This window comes from Myodes glareolus, chromosome 24 (genome assembly GCF_982192425.1).
Source record: "Myodes glareolus chromosome 24, mMyoGla1.1, whole genome shotgun sequence".
Lineage (NCBI taxonomy): Eukaryota > Metazoa > Chordata > Mammalia > Rodentia > Cricetidae > Myodes > Myodes glareolus.
In genome coordinates, this window is record NC_142049.1 from 48,727,003 (window position 1) to 48,744,248 (window position 17,246).

General features: G+C 40.4%; 1 protein-coding gene across 1 annotated transcript in view; it reads right to left on the reverse strand.

The window, feature by feature from the left end:
• Window positions 1-8,107: 8,107 nt before the first annotated feature.
• LOC146893408 (uncharacterized) overlaps window positions 8,108-17,246 on the reverse strand; it is a 64,521-nt gene continuing 55,382 nt past the window's right edge. The window contains exons 16-18 of the mRNA XM_087901366.1: window positions 17,107-17,210; window positions 9,373-9,471; window positions 8,108-8,560 (exon numbers count right to left, since the gene is read on the reverse strand). Coding sequence (XP_087757492.1) covers window positions 9,397-9,471; window positions 17,107-17,210 — 179 coding nt within the window. The 3' untranslated portion in view covers window positions 8,108-8,560; window positions 9,373-9,396. The remainder of the gene's footprint in view (window positions 8,561-9,372; window positions 9,472-17,106; window positions 17,211-17,246) is intronic.

The window sequence follows — 17,246 nt, forward strand, 5'->3', positions numbered from 1 at the left end:
GGACAATGCATGTGGACGACAATGAAAAGAGAATAAAACAGCAGAAGGAGTGGGCAGAAGCACCAAACTTGCACAATGCAGACATGGAGTGTAATTTGGTTTGAGTTAGATTGTTTTATATATATTTGAGATAGGATTTCTCTGAAGCTTTGGAGATTATCCTGAAACTAGCTCTTGTAGACCAGGCAGGGCTCAAACTCACAGATACCCACCTGCCTCTGCCTCCCTAGTGCTGGGATTAAAGGTGTGCACCACTACCGGCTAGATTGTTATAATTAAAAAAGGTTTTAAATACCTGCTTAAGGGCATTTGAATTTGAGTAGTAATTACAAGAAACCCACTTTAAATGCATGCCTCTGACACGGGCCTGTCAAAATGCATCCACCAGAGTGGTGGCACCAAATCAATCGAAATATAATCTAGATGGGGTACATGAGAAATTGGGAGGGAATGTCTTCCAGCACCAAAATCCTATCTCAGCAGGAGGCCCTGCCCCTGCCACCTGTCGGACCTTCGACATGCCCACTACTCCAACAAAGGCCTGAAAAAATAAACGGGTCACCCCAAAAACCTACCCGCATGACGTTTAAAACGAAAACTCACCAAGAGAAGCTGAACATCCCTGGCGGAGTCCATGGACACAAAGGTACTTTTTCCAGCATGGTCCTGGACCCCAGTGCCCTGGGGTCTGAACCCTGCATGGAAAAACTAAGGCCCCTCGGTGGAATATTCAATGTGTTAATTAAAAATAATAAGAAGAGGGTAGCTCCGCCGGCACAAGAAATCCAATTAGGTCAAATAAAACCAAATCAAAATGCCCATCATTTTATTAAGAATGATGTTCTCGGGTGGCCGAGTGCATTGTGAGAAGACAGGACAGTGGGGAGCCCATGCAGACCCGCAAACCATGTGTTTATTCTAAGGGAGCCCACATAAATACTTTGTGGGAGTGGCCCTGACTCCCCAGAGAGGGGTCAGGGCCTGGCATGCTGGGATTTGGGGACCAGACCAATAAACCTTAGAGGCCAGGGAGTCTGGGATGGATGCCAGAGGCTAGGGGCTATGATCCTATCTTAACAAAAGTAACTACTTAAAAATCTCAGTTTTGTAAATTTGATTTCAATTTCCCAAGATACAAGATACTATTGATGTCTTTATTAGTTTGTTAAAAACACAATTCTAGGAGCAGTTCTTCCCAGAGAGGTGAGTGGGTGCTAGCCTGGGCAGCCTGCCTGCCTGTCTGGGAAAGGAGCACAGCCCTCCCCCTCTCAGCTTCTGCGGCAGGGTCTTCGGTGTTCCAAGGGACCCCTCCCCTCCCCCCACTGCTGCGGGCCCTTTGTCTCCTGAGTCCTGGGAAGACCAGCTAGCCCTGTTGCCCTGCTGAGCAGTTCTTCCCAGAGAGGTGAGTGGGTGCTAGCCTGGGCAGCCTGCCTGCCTGTCTGGGAAGGGAGCACAGCCCTCCCCCCCTCAGCTTCTGCGGCAGGGTCTTCGGTGTTCCAAGGGACCCCTCCCCTTCCCCCACTGCTGCGGGCCCTTTGTCTCCTGAGTCCTGGGATGACCAGCTAGCCCTGTTGCCCTGCTGAGCAGTTCTTCCCAGAGAGGTGAGTGGGTGCTCACCACTGCCCAGGAAGAGAGCACAGCCCCCCCCCAGCATCTGCAGCAGGGTCTTTGGTGTTCCAAGGGACCCCTCCCCTCCCCCCACTGCTGCGGGCCCTTTGTCTCCTGAGTCCTGGGAAGACCAGCTAGCCCTGTTGCCCTGCTGAGCAGTTCTTCCCAGAGAGGGCTGAGGAGCTCTATCCAGAGAGTGCTGTGAAGTCCTACCCAGAGAGTGCTGAGGAGTTCTATCCAGAAAGTGCTGAGGAGTTTCATCCAGAGTGGAAGAGATGGGCAGGCGCCAATGCAAGAATTCCTCCAACAACCTGAAAGGCAACATGAAACCGCCAGAATCCAGGGAGCTCGAAACTAGAAGAATTGAACACCCTACGCCAGAAGAAATAGAAGAAATTGACTCAAAGTGCTTCTTTATGAAAATAATAGAGGAAATTAAACAGGAGGTGAAAATCTGCCGTAAAGAAATGGAAGATAAGTATAACAAAAAATTGAGGAAATGAGTAAAGAAATGGAAGAGAAATATACCAAAAAGTTTGAAGAAATGAGTAAATCCGTAAATGAAATTCTGGGAAACCAAGAAAAAACAATCAAACAGGTAATAGAAACAGTTCAAGAATTGAAAACTGAAATGGAGTCAATGAAGAAATCACAAACCGAGGGCCAGCTGGCTATGGAAAATCTGGGTAAACGAACAGAGACTTCAGAAACAAGCTTAACCAATAGAATACAAGAGATAGAAGAAAGAATCTCAGACTCTGAGGACAACATAGAGAAATTAAACACTCTGTCCAAAGAAAACAGCAAATCCAACAAATTCTCATCACAAAACATTCAGGAACTGTGGGACACAATAAAAAAACCAAATCTAAGAATAATAGGAGTAGAAGAAGGAGAAGAATTGCATTTCAAAGGTCCAGAAAATATACTCAACAAAATTATAGAAGAAAACTTTCCCATCCTAAAGAACGATATTCCTATGAAGGTTCAAGAAGCATACAGAACACCGAATAGACTGGATCAGAAAAAAACATCCCCTCGTCATATAGTAATCAAAACACAAAGCATTCAGACTAAAGAAAGGATATTGAAAGCTGCAAAGGAAAAAGGTCAAGTAACTTATAAAGGTAAACCTATCAGACTTACACCAGACTTCTCTATGGAAACCATGAAAGCCAGAAGGTCCTGGATAGAGGTACTGCAGAAACTAAGAGACAATGGAGGCAAACCCAGACTACTTTACCCAGCCAAGCTATTGTTCACTATCAACGGAGAAAACAAAATATTCCAGGATAAAAACAAATTTAAACAATACGTAGCTACTAATCCAGCCTTACAGAGAATACTAGAAGGAAAATCACAACCCAAGGAATCCAACATTCCCAACACTGCCTACATTAACTCAGACATTTAGCGACCCTCCACAAGCACAACTCAAAGAAGGAAAACACATACACGCTACTACCCAAAAAAATGACCGGAGTCATCGATCACTGGTCATTAATATCACTTAATATCAATGGTCTCAACTCACCTATAAAGAGGCACAGACTTAGAGATTGGATACGAAAACAGGATCCAACATTCTGCTGTCTACAAGAAACACACCTCAACCACAAAGACAGACACCTACTCAGAGTAAAGGGTTGGGAAAAGGTTTTCCAAGCAAATGGACCTAAGAAACAAGCGGGTGTGGCCATTCTAATATCTAACAAAATCGACTTCAAACTAAAATCAATCAGAAGAGATGGAGATGGACATTTCATACTCATAACAGGAACAATTCATCAGGAAGAAGTCTCAATCTTGAATATCTATGCCCCTAATATAAAGGCACCCACATATGTAAAAGAAACTCTTCTAGAACTCAAGGCGGTCATCAAACCACACACACTAATAGTAGGAGACTTCAACACTCCTCTCTCACCAATGGACAGGTCAATCAGACAGAAACCTAACAGAGAAATAAGAGATTTACTGGAGGTACTGAATCAAATGGACTTAACAGACATCTATAGAACACTCCACCCAAATAGGAAAGAGTATACCTTCTTCTCTGCAGCCCATGGAACCTTCTCGAAAATTGACCACATACTTGGTAACAAAGCAAACTTCCACAGATACAAAAAAATATTAGTAACCACCTGTGTCTTGTCAGATCACCATGGATTAAAATTAGAATTCAACAACAATGGTACCCCCATGAAGCCAACAAACTCATGGAAGTTGAACAGTCAACTACTAAATCACCCCTGGGTCAAGGAAGAAATAAAGAAAGAAATTAAACTCTTCCTTGAATATAATGAAAACAAAGACACAACGTATTCAAACCTATGGGACACAATGAAAGCAGTGCTAAGAGGAAAGTTCATAGCACTAAGTGCCCACCTAAAGAAAACAGAGAAAGCACACATTGGAGACTTAACAACACACTTGAAAGCTCTAGAAAAAAAAGAAGCTGATTTACCCAGGAGGAGTAGAAGACTGGAAATAATCAAACTGAGGGCTGAAATCAACAAAATAGAAACACAGAAAACAATTCAAAGAATCAATGAAGCAAAAAGCTGGTTCTTGGAGAAAATTAACAAGATTGACAAACCCCTATCCAAACTAATCAAACGGCAGAGAGAGAACTTGCAAATTAATAGGATCAGAAATGAAAAGGGGGACATAACCACAGACACAGAGGAAATACAGAGAATCATTAGATCTTACTACGAAAGTTTATATGCCACAAAGTTGGAAAATGTAAAAGAAATGGACATTTTTTTAGATAAGTACCATATACCAAAGTTGAACCAAGACCAGGTGAACAATCTAAATAGACCTGTCAGTCGTGAAGAACTAGAAGCTGTAATCAAAAATCTCCCTACCAAAAAAAGCCCAGGACCAGATGGTTTCAATGCAGAATTCTACCAGAACTTCCAGGAAGAGCTAATACCTATACTCCTTAATGTATTCCACAATATAGAAAAAGAAAAGTCACTGCCAAACTCCTTTTATGAAGCTACAGTCACCCTAATACCAAAACCACACAAAGACACAACCAAGAAAGAGAATTACAGGCCAATCTCACTCATGAACATCGATGCGAAAATTCTCAATAAAATACTGGCAAACCGAATCCAAGAACACATTAGAAAAATCATCCATTATGATCAAGTAGGCTTCATCCCAGAGATGCAGGGATGGTTCAACATACGCAAATCTATCAATGTAATCCATCATATAAATAAACGGAAAGAAAAAAATATGATCATTTCATTGGATGCTGAAAAAGCGTTTGACAAAATTCAACACCCTTTTATGATAAAGGTGTTGGAGAGACTGGGGATACAAGGATCATACCTAAATATAATAAAAGCAATATACAGCAAGCCGACAGCTAACATCAAATTGAATGGAGAGAAACTCAAAGCCTTTCCACTAAAATCAGGAACACGACAAGGCTGTCCACTCTCTCCATACCTCTTCAATATAGTGCTTGAAGTTCTAGCAATAGCAATAAGACAACATAAGGGGACCAAGGGGATTCGAATTGGAAAGGATGAAGTTAAACTTTCGTTATTTGCAGACGATATGATAGTGTACATAAGAGACCCCAAAAACTCTACCAAAGAACTCCTACAGCTGATAAACACCTTTAGTTACGTGGCAGGATACAAGATCAACTCCAAAAAATCAGTGGCACTCCTATACACAAAGGATAAAGAAACGGAGAGGGAAATCAGAGAAACATCACCTTTCACGATAGCCACAAACACCATAAAATATCTTGGGGTTACTCTAACCAAGGATGTGAAAGACCTATTTGACAAGAACTTTAAGCCTTTGAAAAGAGAAATTGAGGAGGATACCAGAAAATGGAAAGACCTCCCCTGCTCTTGGATTGGGAGAATCAACATAGTAAAAATGGCAATTCTACCAAAAGCAATCTACAGATTCAATGCAATCCCCATCAAAATCCCATCAAACTTCTTTACAGACCTTGAGAGAACAATAATTAAGTTTATATGGAAAAACAAAAAACCCAGGATAGCCAAAACAATCTTATACAATAAAGGAACTTCTGGAGGCATTACTATCCCTGACTTCAAACTCTATTACAGAGCTACAGTATTGAAAACAGCTTGGTATTGGCATAAGAACAGAGAAGTCGACCTATGGAATCGAATAGAAGACCCAGATACTAACCCTCAAACCTACGAACACCTAATTTTTGACAAGGGAGCTAAAGGTATACAATGGAAGAAGGAAAGCGTCTTTAACAAATGGTGCTGGCATAACTGGATGTCAACCTGTAGAAGAATGAAAATAGATCCATATCTATCACCATGCACAAAACTCAAGTCCAAATGGATTAAAGACATCAACATCAATCTGTCCACTTTGAACCTGATAGAAGAGAAAGTGGGAAGTAGTCTACAAGATATAGGCACAGGAGGCCACTTCCTAAGTAGGACCCCAGCAGCACAGACAATAAGAGAAACAATGAATAAATGGGACCTGCTGAAACTGAGAAGCTTCTGTAAAGCAAAGGACACTGTCAGTAGGACAAAAAGGCTGCCTTCTGACTGGGAGAAGATCTTCACCAACCCCTCATCAGACAAAGGTCTGATCTCCAAAATATACAAAGAACTCAAGAAACTAGGCACTAAAACTCTAATTAACCCAATTAAAAAATGGGGTACTGAACTTAACAGAGAATTCACAACAGATGAACTTCGAATGGCCAGAAGACACTTAAGGTCATGCTCAACCTCCCTAGCGATCAGGGAAATGCAAATCAAAACCACTTTGAGATACCATCTTACACCTGTCAGAATAGCTAAAGTCAAAAACACCAACGATAGCCTATGCTGGAGAGGATGTGGGGTGAGGGGAACACTCATCCATTGTTGGTGGGAATGCAAACTCGTGCAGCCACTGTGGAAATCAGTGTGGCGGTTTCTCAGGAAACTGGGAGTCAACCTCCCTCAGGACCCAGCAATACCACTCTTGGGAATATACCCTAAAGATTCCCTAACATACTACAAAAGCATTTGTTCAACTATGTTCATAGCTGCACTATTTGTAATAGCCAGATCATGGAAACAACCTAGGTGCCCCTCAATAGAAGAATGGTTAAAAAAGGTGTGGAACATATATACATTAGAGTTTTACTCGGCGGTAAAAAACAATGACATCTTGAATTTTGCATGCAAATGGATGGAAATAGAAAACGCTTTACTGAGTGAGGTAAGCCAGACCCAAAAAGAGGAACACGGTATGTATTCACTCATAAGTGGATTCTAACCATAATTAAAGGTCTTTGAGCCTATTATTCGTGATCCTAGAGAAGCTAAATAAGAAGATGAACCTGATGAAGATTATTTAGCTATCCACCAGGAGGTAGGAAATATACATGAGTCCCAGGTAACCTCGGGTGCATGGGGGGGGTGGGAGGGTCGATGGAGGGGGAGAGGACTAGAGAGAAGGGAGTAGGGGAGGAAAGGGGAAAGCTTGGTGGCCGGGGAGGGGGGGAGGAGGGAGGTAGGATGAATATGGGATCAGGGAACAATATATTTCAACTAAGGGAGCCATTTTAGGGTTTACAGGAGACTTGATTATATATGGGATCCCAGGTCCAAGGAGAAATCCCCCAGATTGCTCTCTGGACAGAGGAGAGGGTGCCTGAATCGGCCGTGGCCCATGACCATACTGATGTATATTTTGCTTATCACCATAGATCCTTCCTCTGGCGAAGGACGGCTATGCAGTCGAAGGCCCACATTGGAGCACCGGATTGAGCCCCCCGAGGTCCGGATGGGGAGCGGAAGGAGGAGGAACATGAAAAACGAAATCAATACTGCGAGGGATGCTATCACCCACTGATACAAGGGAACGGATCTGATGAGAGTTTACCAGGGCCAGCCGGACTGGGACTGAACGAGGACGTGATCTAGCCAGATCCTCGGAATTTGGCCGGATTCTCTGACTGTGGCTGGCCCGGGGTCTTTCTGAAAAGCCATTGACTATGACACTGGGACCTGTTTCCTCTGCATATGCTGGATTTTGGGGATCCAGTCTGTTTGGACGCTCGCCTTCCTGGACCTGGAGGGAGGGGGAGGGAGCTGGAGCTTCCCACAGGGCAGGAAACCCTGACTGCCCTGGGGGACGGAGGGGAAGGAGGGGGGGAGTGGGGGGAGTGGGAGGGTGTTGGGAGGGGGGGCGGAAATGGAAACTTTTATAATCTAATAAAAATTTACTAAAAAAAAAAAAAATAAAAAAAAAAAAAAAAAAAAAAGAATTAGTTTCCAATGCAGTTGTCTAATTGAAGCACTGCTCACCTACATAAAGAAGCTATGACTGCACCGTCATGGACCCTGTAATTACTGTATGACTGCATTAGTAACTAGAAGTGCTAAAGGAAACTACAGGAATTAAGGAGAATCAAACAGCTGTGAACTAATAACTAAATTAAATTTATTCAATAACTTTGGACAATAAAAATGTTGTCTTCTAAAAAGAGTCATACTACAAAACACATAAACTTATATACATATTTACATATATACATATGTACATAAACTATTTACATCAAGGGAAGGAAGGAAAACATAAAATAAACACCAAAGATAACATATTAATATAATATAACATAATCAAATAAAAGATAAAATAAACACATGAAAATAAACACTGAAGATAAAGTACTAGTATAATAAACAGCAACATAATAAGATCAAATAAACAATTGGAAATAACACTGATGATTATGTAATATAATATATGCTGAAACGTAAACACGTGGCTTTTCTTGAAGCAATTATTGTGGAAGGCACAGATTTTCTTCTGCATTGTCTTGTTGAAGATGGTCAGAGAAGTTGTCAGGCAATTGTGGCAGGCTTGTCCAAGTCCAGGATGAGAATAATCCATTCAAAATGCTCAGTGATCTTGTCTGCTTTATAAACTATACCATGCAAAGTGCTAGTTAGAGCATTCATAAATTTGTTCCTACAGCATGTGTGTCAATAAATTTGTTTTGTAAGATCTACCTTACATCTATAATGAACGTTTTATTTAATAATTATCAGTTTCTTTCATGTTCCTGACAGACCTACATACACAGTGACAACTGTGAACCTTAATGTTAACACCAAATTCTAACCTTAAATCTTCTCTAAATATATAAACTGAAGCCTATTCATGAAATTCAACCTAACCTTAAACTCTAAACAGGATCCTAACTGTAGTATGTAAAAGCAGAAAGGAAAACCTGAAGAGTGGTCAGGAATATCTTTTCTTATTAAGAATGAAAGCTGTGTTTTAGAAACTCATTTATATGCTTATTATATTTACAACACCTTGCCATTCCATTTCTAAAGAAGTTATTCTCTCACCTCTACCAGACACACCGCCACATTTTCCTCCTTTATGTCCAGCATTTGAAACTGCCTATATTCTTTACCTCCCAACTTTCTCTCTTCTGTCATTTTTCCTACTATTGCTGAACTCTTAAAATGTGGCCAAAACATACAAGCACACACATTGTCTATAACTATAACTATATAAATATGCATTCCCTCTATAAATCTGGGTGCATGATTTATGATACTCTTGACTTATTCTATTGTTGATTAATGAGATAAACATTCCATTGATAGTTAACTCTTTTTTCCTTCATGATGTACTAAAATATTAATATTCCTGAGCTAGAAGATTGAGCAAGTGTTTTAGATAAACCTTCTTACCATTCCTCTTAAAACAGAATATAACTCTTACCATCCCCCTTCGGTGTTTTCTCTTCTATTTCTTGTGGTGGGGAGAAGAGCTCAATTTTTTGGTGAAACATGAACAAAAACAAGCTCTTAGAGCATCAATCTGAAAGAGATTGTGTATAAAGGAACTTATAGACTGAAAATTTAAACAACATCATGAAATATATCAACCATCCGATCTGATATGGGCAACTGTGGTGACTGCATATTTTAAGTATATTCACAATCTCAGAATATTGTAAGGATTAAGTATTTAGGCTCCAGTGTATAGTCTACTAGAACTCCTTCACTAAGGGAGATCGTCTGGATTTTAGGCTCAATTCTACCTCTGCTTTTGCAGAAACTCCAGAACCAGATGTAAGATCCTGGCTTCTCCTTAGGTCCACATAAGATACCTGTGAACTTTGTCTTGGGGCCTGGTCTGAAAGTTCTCCTAAAACATCATAGGACCCAGGGATTTTCCTTCAGGATCCCCAGCAGCATGACCTCCCAAACTAAGTGAAGAGCCCTGCCTTATAGAGATTAGGCTCACTGATGACATTGGGCAACCTCCTCAAAATTGAGTCGCTCTCATTTTGCACTGCTTTTGATCACTCCTGCAGGTGGTGAGGTTTCACGGGTCAGACATCACCTGGATTGACAGAGGAGCCCTGCTCAAGGCTTAGAAAGAGGCAGACTCTCAGAATAAGGACAAGGTTAGCACTTGTATCTCTCAAAATTGGTGGAACTGAGGAAAAATCATTCTAACCCTACCAAAAATTAGGCTCTCCTGATGATTTAAAATGTGTCCACTGAAATGAGTGTCTTTTAGAAAGGGGAAGGAGGAAGAAAAATCCAACTAACAATCTAAACCATCTTCTGAAAAATTACTCATCACATAATAAAAACCTATAAAGAGAATAATCTCAATGAACTTCAGGACACAGAGTTCAAGGGACTAATTGTGACTATGCTCAAGCAGTCCTGAAATAATCAAAAGCAGGACTGAAAATAATAAAATAGAAATTAAAACATGTCACTTCTGACTCTGGCACTATGAGTGAGGGTGAACTGGCCCTCCTCCTCGCTATAGGCTGCATAGGATGAGCTAGCCTAGAGAGTCCCAGAGAATAGTATAGTATAGAGTATATACTATTGGGATTGAAGGAGTAAGTAGTGAAACGCCGTTTAACCAAAAACTAGTAGAAGGATCAAATTCTAAAGAATTGCTGAATTCCATTTGATTCTGTCTGATTGACCTGTCCATTGGTGAGAGAAGAGTGTTGAAGTCTCCTACTATTAGTGTGTGTGGTTTGATGACTGCCTTGAGTTCTAGAAGAGTTTCTTTTACATATGTGGGTGCCTTTATATTAGGGCCACAGATATTCAAGATTGAGACTTCTTCCTGATGAATTGTTCCTGTTATGAGTATGAAATGTCCATCTCCATCTCTTCTGATTGATTTTAGTTTGAAGTCGATTTTGTTAGATATTAGAATGGCGACACCTGCTTGTTTCTTAGGCCCATTTGCTTGGAAAACCTTTTCCCAACCCTTTACTCTGAGTAGGTGTCTGTCTTTTTGGTTGAGGTGTGTTTCTTATAAACAGCAGAATGTTGGATCCTGTTTTCGTATCCAATCTCTAAGGGGATAAAGGGGATTCGAATTGGAAAGGATGAAGTTAAACTTTCGTTATTTCCAGACGATATGATAGTGTACATAAGCGACCCCAAAAACTCTACCAAAGAACTCCTACAGTTGATAAACACCTTTAGTAATGTAGCAGGATACAAGATCAACTCCAAAAAATCGGTAGCCCTCCTATACACAAAGGATAAAGAAGCAGAGAGGGAAATCAGAGAAACATCACCTTTCATGATAGCCACAAATAGCATAAAATATCTTGGGGTAACTCTAACCAAGGAAGTGAAAGACCTATTTGACAAGAACTTTAAGACTTTGAAGAAAGACATTGAGGAGGATACCAGAAAATGGAAAGACTTTCCCTGCTCTTGGATAGGGAGAATCAACATAGTAAAAATGGCAATTCTACCAAAAGCAATCTATAGATTCAATGCAATTCCCATCAAAATCCCATCAAACTTCTTTACAGACCTTGAGAGAACAATAATCAAGTTTATATGGCAAAACAAAAAACCCAGGATAGCCAAAACAATCTTATACAATAAAGGAACCTCTGGAGGCATTACCATCCCTGACTTCAAACTATATTACAGAGCAACAGTATTGAAAACAGCTTGGTATTGGCATAACAACAGAGAAGTCGACCTATGGAATCGAATAGAAGACCCGGGTATTAACCCACAAACTTATGAACACCTGATTTTCGACAAGGGAGCTAAAGCTATACAATGGAAGAAAGATAGCATCTTTAACAAATGGTGCTGGCATAACTGGATGTCAACCTGTAGAAGAATGAAAATAGATCCATATCTATCACCATGCACAAAACTCAGGTCCAAATGGATAAAAGACATCAACATTAATCCGACCACTTTGAACCTGATAGAAGAGAAAGTGGGAAGTAGTCTACAAGATATAGGCACAGGAGATCACTTCCTAAGCAGAACCCCAGGAGCGCAGACAATAAGAGAAACAATGAATAAATGGGACCTACTGAAACTGAGAAGCTTCTGTAAAGCAAAGGACACTGTCAGTAAGACAAAAAGGCTACCTTCTGACTGGGAAAAGATCTTCACAAACCCTTCAACAGATAAAGGTCTGATCTCCAAAATATACAAAGAACTCAAGAAACTAGACACTAAAACTCTAATTAACCCAATTAAAAAATGGGGTACTGAACTGAACAGAGAATTCACAACAGATGAACTTCGAAGGGCTAAAAAGCACTTAAGGTCATGCTCAACCTCCTTAGCGATCAGGGAAATGCAAATCAAAACAACTTGGAGATACCATCTTACACCTGTCAGAATAGCCAAACTCAAAAACACCAATGATAGACTATGCTGGAGAGGATGTGGAATGAGGGGAACACTCATCCATTGTTGGTGGGAATGCAAACTTGTGCAGCCACTGTGGAAATCAGTGTGGCAGTTTCTCAGGAAACTGGGAGTCAACCTCCCTCAGGACCCAGCAATTCCACTCTTGGGAATATACCCTAGAGATTCCCTAACATACTACAAAAGCATTTGTTCTACTATGTTCATAGCAGCACTATTTGTAATAGCCAGAACCTGGAAACAGCCTAGGTGCCCCTCAATAGAAGAATGGTTAAAAAAGGTGTGGAACATATACACATTAGAGTTTTACTCAGCGGTAAAAAACAATGACATCTTGAATTTTGCATGCAAATGGATGGAAATAGAAAACGCTTTACTGAGTGAGGTAACCCAGACCCAAAAAGAGGAACATGGTATGTATTCACTCATAAGTGGATTCTAACCACAATTAAAGGTCTTTGAGCCTATTATTCGTGATCCTAGAGAAGCTAAATAAGAAGATGAACCTGATGAAGATTATTTAGCTATCCGCCAGGAGGTAGGAAATAGACAAGAGTCCCAGGTAACCTCGGGTGCATGGGGGGGTGGGAGGGTTGTCAGAAAGGGAGAGGGTTAGAGAGAAGGGAGTAGGGGAGGATTGGGGAAAGATCGGGGGACTAGGATGGGGGGGAGGGAGGAAGGATGGATATGGGATCAGGCAAGTATATACCTCAACTAAGGGAATCATTTTAGGGTCTACAAGAGACTTGATTATAAAGGGGATCCCCGGTCCAAGGAGTGATCCCCAGATGGTTCTCTGGACAGAGGAGAGGGGGCCTGAACCGGCCTTGGCCCACAACCATACTGATGATTATTTTGCATGTCACCATAGAACCCTCATCTGGCGATGGATGGAGATGGAAGCGGAGAACCACGTTGGAACACGGGACCTAGCTCCCTAGGTCCAAATAAGAGGCAGAAGGAAAGAGAACGTGAGTAAAGAAGGCAAGGGCAGGGGAAACCTTCATCTGAGGTTGGATGGCGATACAGATGGAGACCCATATTGGAACACCGAACTGAGCACTCCACGGTCCAAATGAGGAACAGAAAGATGAAGAAAATAAAAAAAGTAACCAGGACTGCGAGGGATGCGAGCACCCACTGATACAAGGGAACTGATATAATGAGAGTTCACCAAGGCCTGTTGTACTGGGACTGAACGAGGTCGTGATCCAACCAGATTCTCTGAATGTGGCTGGCCCGGAGCCTTTTTGAAAAGCCATTAACAATGACACTGGGACTTGCTTCCTCTGCATATACTGGATTTTGGCGCTCCAGTCTGTTTGGACTCTCACCTTTCCTGGACCTGGAGGGAGGGGGGAGGAACTTGAACTTCCCACAGGGCAGGAAACCCTGACTGCTCTAGGGGATGAAGAGGGAGGAGGAGTGGGAGTGGGGGGAGTGGGAGGGTGTTGGGAGGAGGGGCTGAAATGGAAACTTTTATAATTTAATAAAAAAAAAGAAAAGAAAAAAAAAGATCATAACAGAAAGATTACTCATTATGACCATTTTTGTATCAAACAAGAATTCAGGAAACGACAAAGGTACATAAATCAATTAAATCATATATTACATAAGTAGAATGAAAGAGTCACATGATCATCTCAGTATATGCACTAATGACCACTAACACAGTTGAACATTTGAACCTTCATGATAAATATTATAGAGAAGCAAGGTATGAACAGAGAAAATAGCACAATTATAGAAGCAATAAACAACAAGTCTATGGCCTACATCTACTTAAATGGAGAAAAACTCTTAATATAACCACTATGATGAGAACGAGGCAAACATTGTTCACTCTCTCCATACTTTTTCAATAAAGAGCTGAAGTCCTAGATAGACCAATAAGACAACAAGTTTATTAAAGCATACAAACTGTAAAAGAACTCTTAGTGTCCCTTCTCACACATGGTAGGATTTTCTCATCTGTAAAAACGCTTAGGACTGCACAGAAAGTCTTTCACCTGATAAGCACTATAGCAAATTAGCAGTCTATAAATTTAGCACCAAAATCAGTGCTGACAAACTGAATAAAAAACATATCAAGGAAAGAATCCCACTCAAAAAAATAGGATATAGAAACAACCTAGATAGCCATCATCAGATGAATGGATAAGCAAATTGGTATATACACACAATGGAATATTACTCAATGTAAAGAAAAATGAAATAACAAAAACTGCAAGTAAATTGATAGATCTAGAAAATGTCTTACTTGCTGAGGGCAGCCAGGATCAGAAAAACAAATGTGACATGTTGTCTTCATTTTTATCCTAGAATCTTGTATTTTTAACTTGGATTATATGAGCAAGCCAAGAAGTTTGATGTGTTCGATTGTAGATGGACCCATTGAGAAGGGCAGAGTAAAATATATGGAAAATTAAATCAGAGAAAAGGATACTGAATGTTGATAGTCTCAATCATGGAGGGGTTAGAGGATGAAGGAGTGAAGGGTGAATCCTTAATAAACATGAAGGGCTATGGAAAAATTTTATAGAAATTTATGATCTTACAAACTAAATAAAATATATTTTGTGGGTAGGAAGAATGCAGGTCACAGGAAGTAACACCGGGCTAAAGTTTAAGTGTCAATGAAGGTAGAAGAATAAGTCAGAGCTGGGACTAAAGTGTAAATGGGGGTAATATAAGGATATATGAAGTCTTGTGGAAGTTACAAGTTTGCAAACCCATTTAAAAGATGAAATAAATAGAGTTTAGTCAAGGTACCAGGAAAGTGTTTACTTCCCCCAGAAGACATAGATTTTTGGTGATACTTCAAGAATCAGAGACAGTATACCTCTTTATGAATTATTGATCAGTTAGGCCTCCATTCCACCTCTACTAAAACAAGCTATTACTACACATTATGCCTGGTTGTCATGGCTAAATAGTAAGTCTCCCTTTGCTGAAGACACCACACAGTCTAGTTACAAAACATTTAGAATGCAATCTCTAATTGACATGGAAACTCTGGCTTTCATAACAATAAAAGTTGTAGTTCAGGCCACTGGAGGTGAAATACTGTTGTTGAAACACAGGTTCTGTCCAGTCCTGAACATTTCATTTAACAACACTGACTAGCCAGGCAAACTGTGCACAATGGTTGCATACTGTTTATTTAAATGACCAAACTTTTTATGAATAGATATGATACCTGCTCCACAGAATAGATTTAATGTCTGATGTTGTAAACCTTATCAAAAGCTTATGTATGGGATAGTCATATGATATAGAAGGAGAATAAACTAGTGGTATCATTATTTCTCTTTATTTTTGTAGTTTGCTCTACTCTCAACTTTGTTCAGAGAATACTTTTTACAAAGGGTAGTGGTTAGTGCAGAGACTCATGACTAGTCCGCATGATAACATTAAGCTACTGTGAGGGCTCGTCTACGGATGGGTCATTTGTATTAACCTCCCACTACTGAAGGCTCATAAAACAATGAGAAAGAATGGTCAGAAAAAATATGAGTCTTAATTTAAAGAGAAGTACATTACAATGCTCTTTTTTGTGAAAGGAAGGAGATATCTTGAGTGAGGAAGCAATTATGGGATTAGCAAGAAACCAGGCTCTAGAGAAAATCCCAGCAATCCACGAAGATGACCCCAGTTAAGATCCTAAGCAATAAAGGAGGGGGGACCCAATCTTGACATGCCCTGTAGTCAGACTGACAAATACCTTAAATATCACCATAGAACCTTCATCCAGAAACTGATGGAAACAGGGAGAGACCCACACCAAGACACTGGACTGAGCTCCCAAATTCCAGTTGAAGAGTGGGAGGAGTGAGAATATGAGTAAAGAGGTCAAGACCATGATGGGTTCACCCACTGGAACAGTTTACATGAGCTAATGGAAGCTCAACAACTCTAGCTGAACATGCAAGAAATAAGCATAGGACCAAACTAGTTTCTCTGAATTAGTTGATAGTTGCATGGCAAGAGCAGACTGAGGAGCCACTGGTAGTGGCACCAGGATTTATCCTACAGCTTGTACTAGATTTTTGGAAACCCATTTTCTTTGAAAAGATATCTTGCTCAGCCTAGATATAGTAGGAAGTGCCTTGGACCTTCTCCAAAGCAATGAGCCTTACTCTCTCTGAGGAGTGGATGGGGATGGGATAGAGGGGTAAGTGGAGCGATGGGGAGGAGCGGAGGAAATGGGAACTTGGATTGTTATGTATATAATGAAAAAAGATAGTTTGTTTTCTTTTTTAAAGAAATAAAAATTAAAAAGAAAACAAAACAATGCTCTTTTTTAGGGCATGACATACCTGATATGTACATAAACTAGACAATCAAGCCAATCAAGATTCCAGCAGGAGTGAGCAAATGTCTCCAAGGCCCCAGCACTAGCTGAGGAGCAGTTGTCAACTGATGGTTGTGAAAGGAGGAGACTCATTTATCTAAGGGCTTGTGGTTGCTGGCAGGTTGTTCATATCCAGTAGCTGTACTCACAAACATTCACAGACACTCAGCCTTATTGCACTCAGTGGGCTATTAATAATTATTTTAAGAGATGTTAAGCCAAGAGAAAGAAGTTTGACGAGTATCGGACTGAGGAAGTCAGTGGTGAATGTAAGTTTCAAAGAATAAAAAACAATACTATTTCAAAAAACATTTGCTTTTGATGTATTTTTTTTAAAGTTATATTAAATTTAACCTTATTTGTCCTATGAAACATTATTGGGGAAGCATCATAAACTAGCCAATGTAAATTTAAGAATTTACTTACGAATGTCCTTTTATTTTTTTTACCACTATCTTGTATCTGCTCTTCTTCTGAGGTCTGCTTCTGGTATTCCATGACAGACTCAGTTAGGAAGTGCACATGTTTCCCTAAGGAAAGTATAATGACCACTTAGGTAAAAAAAA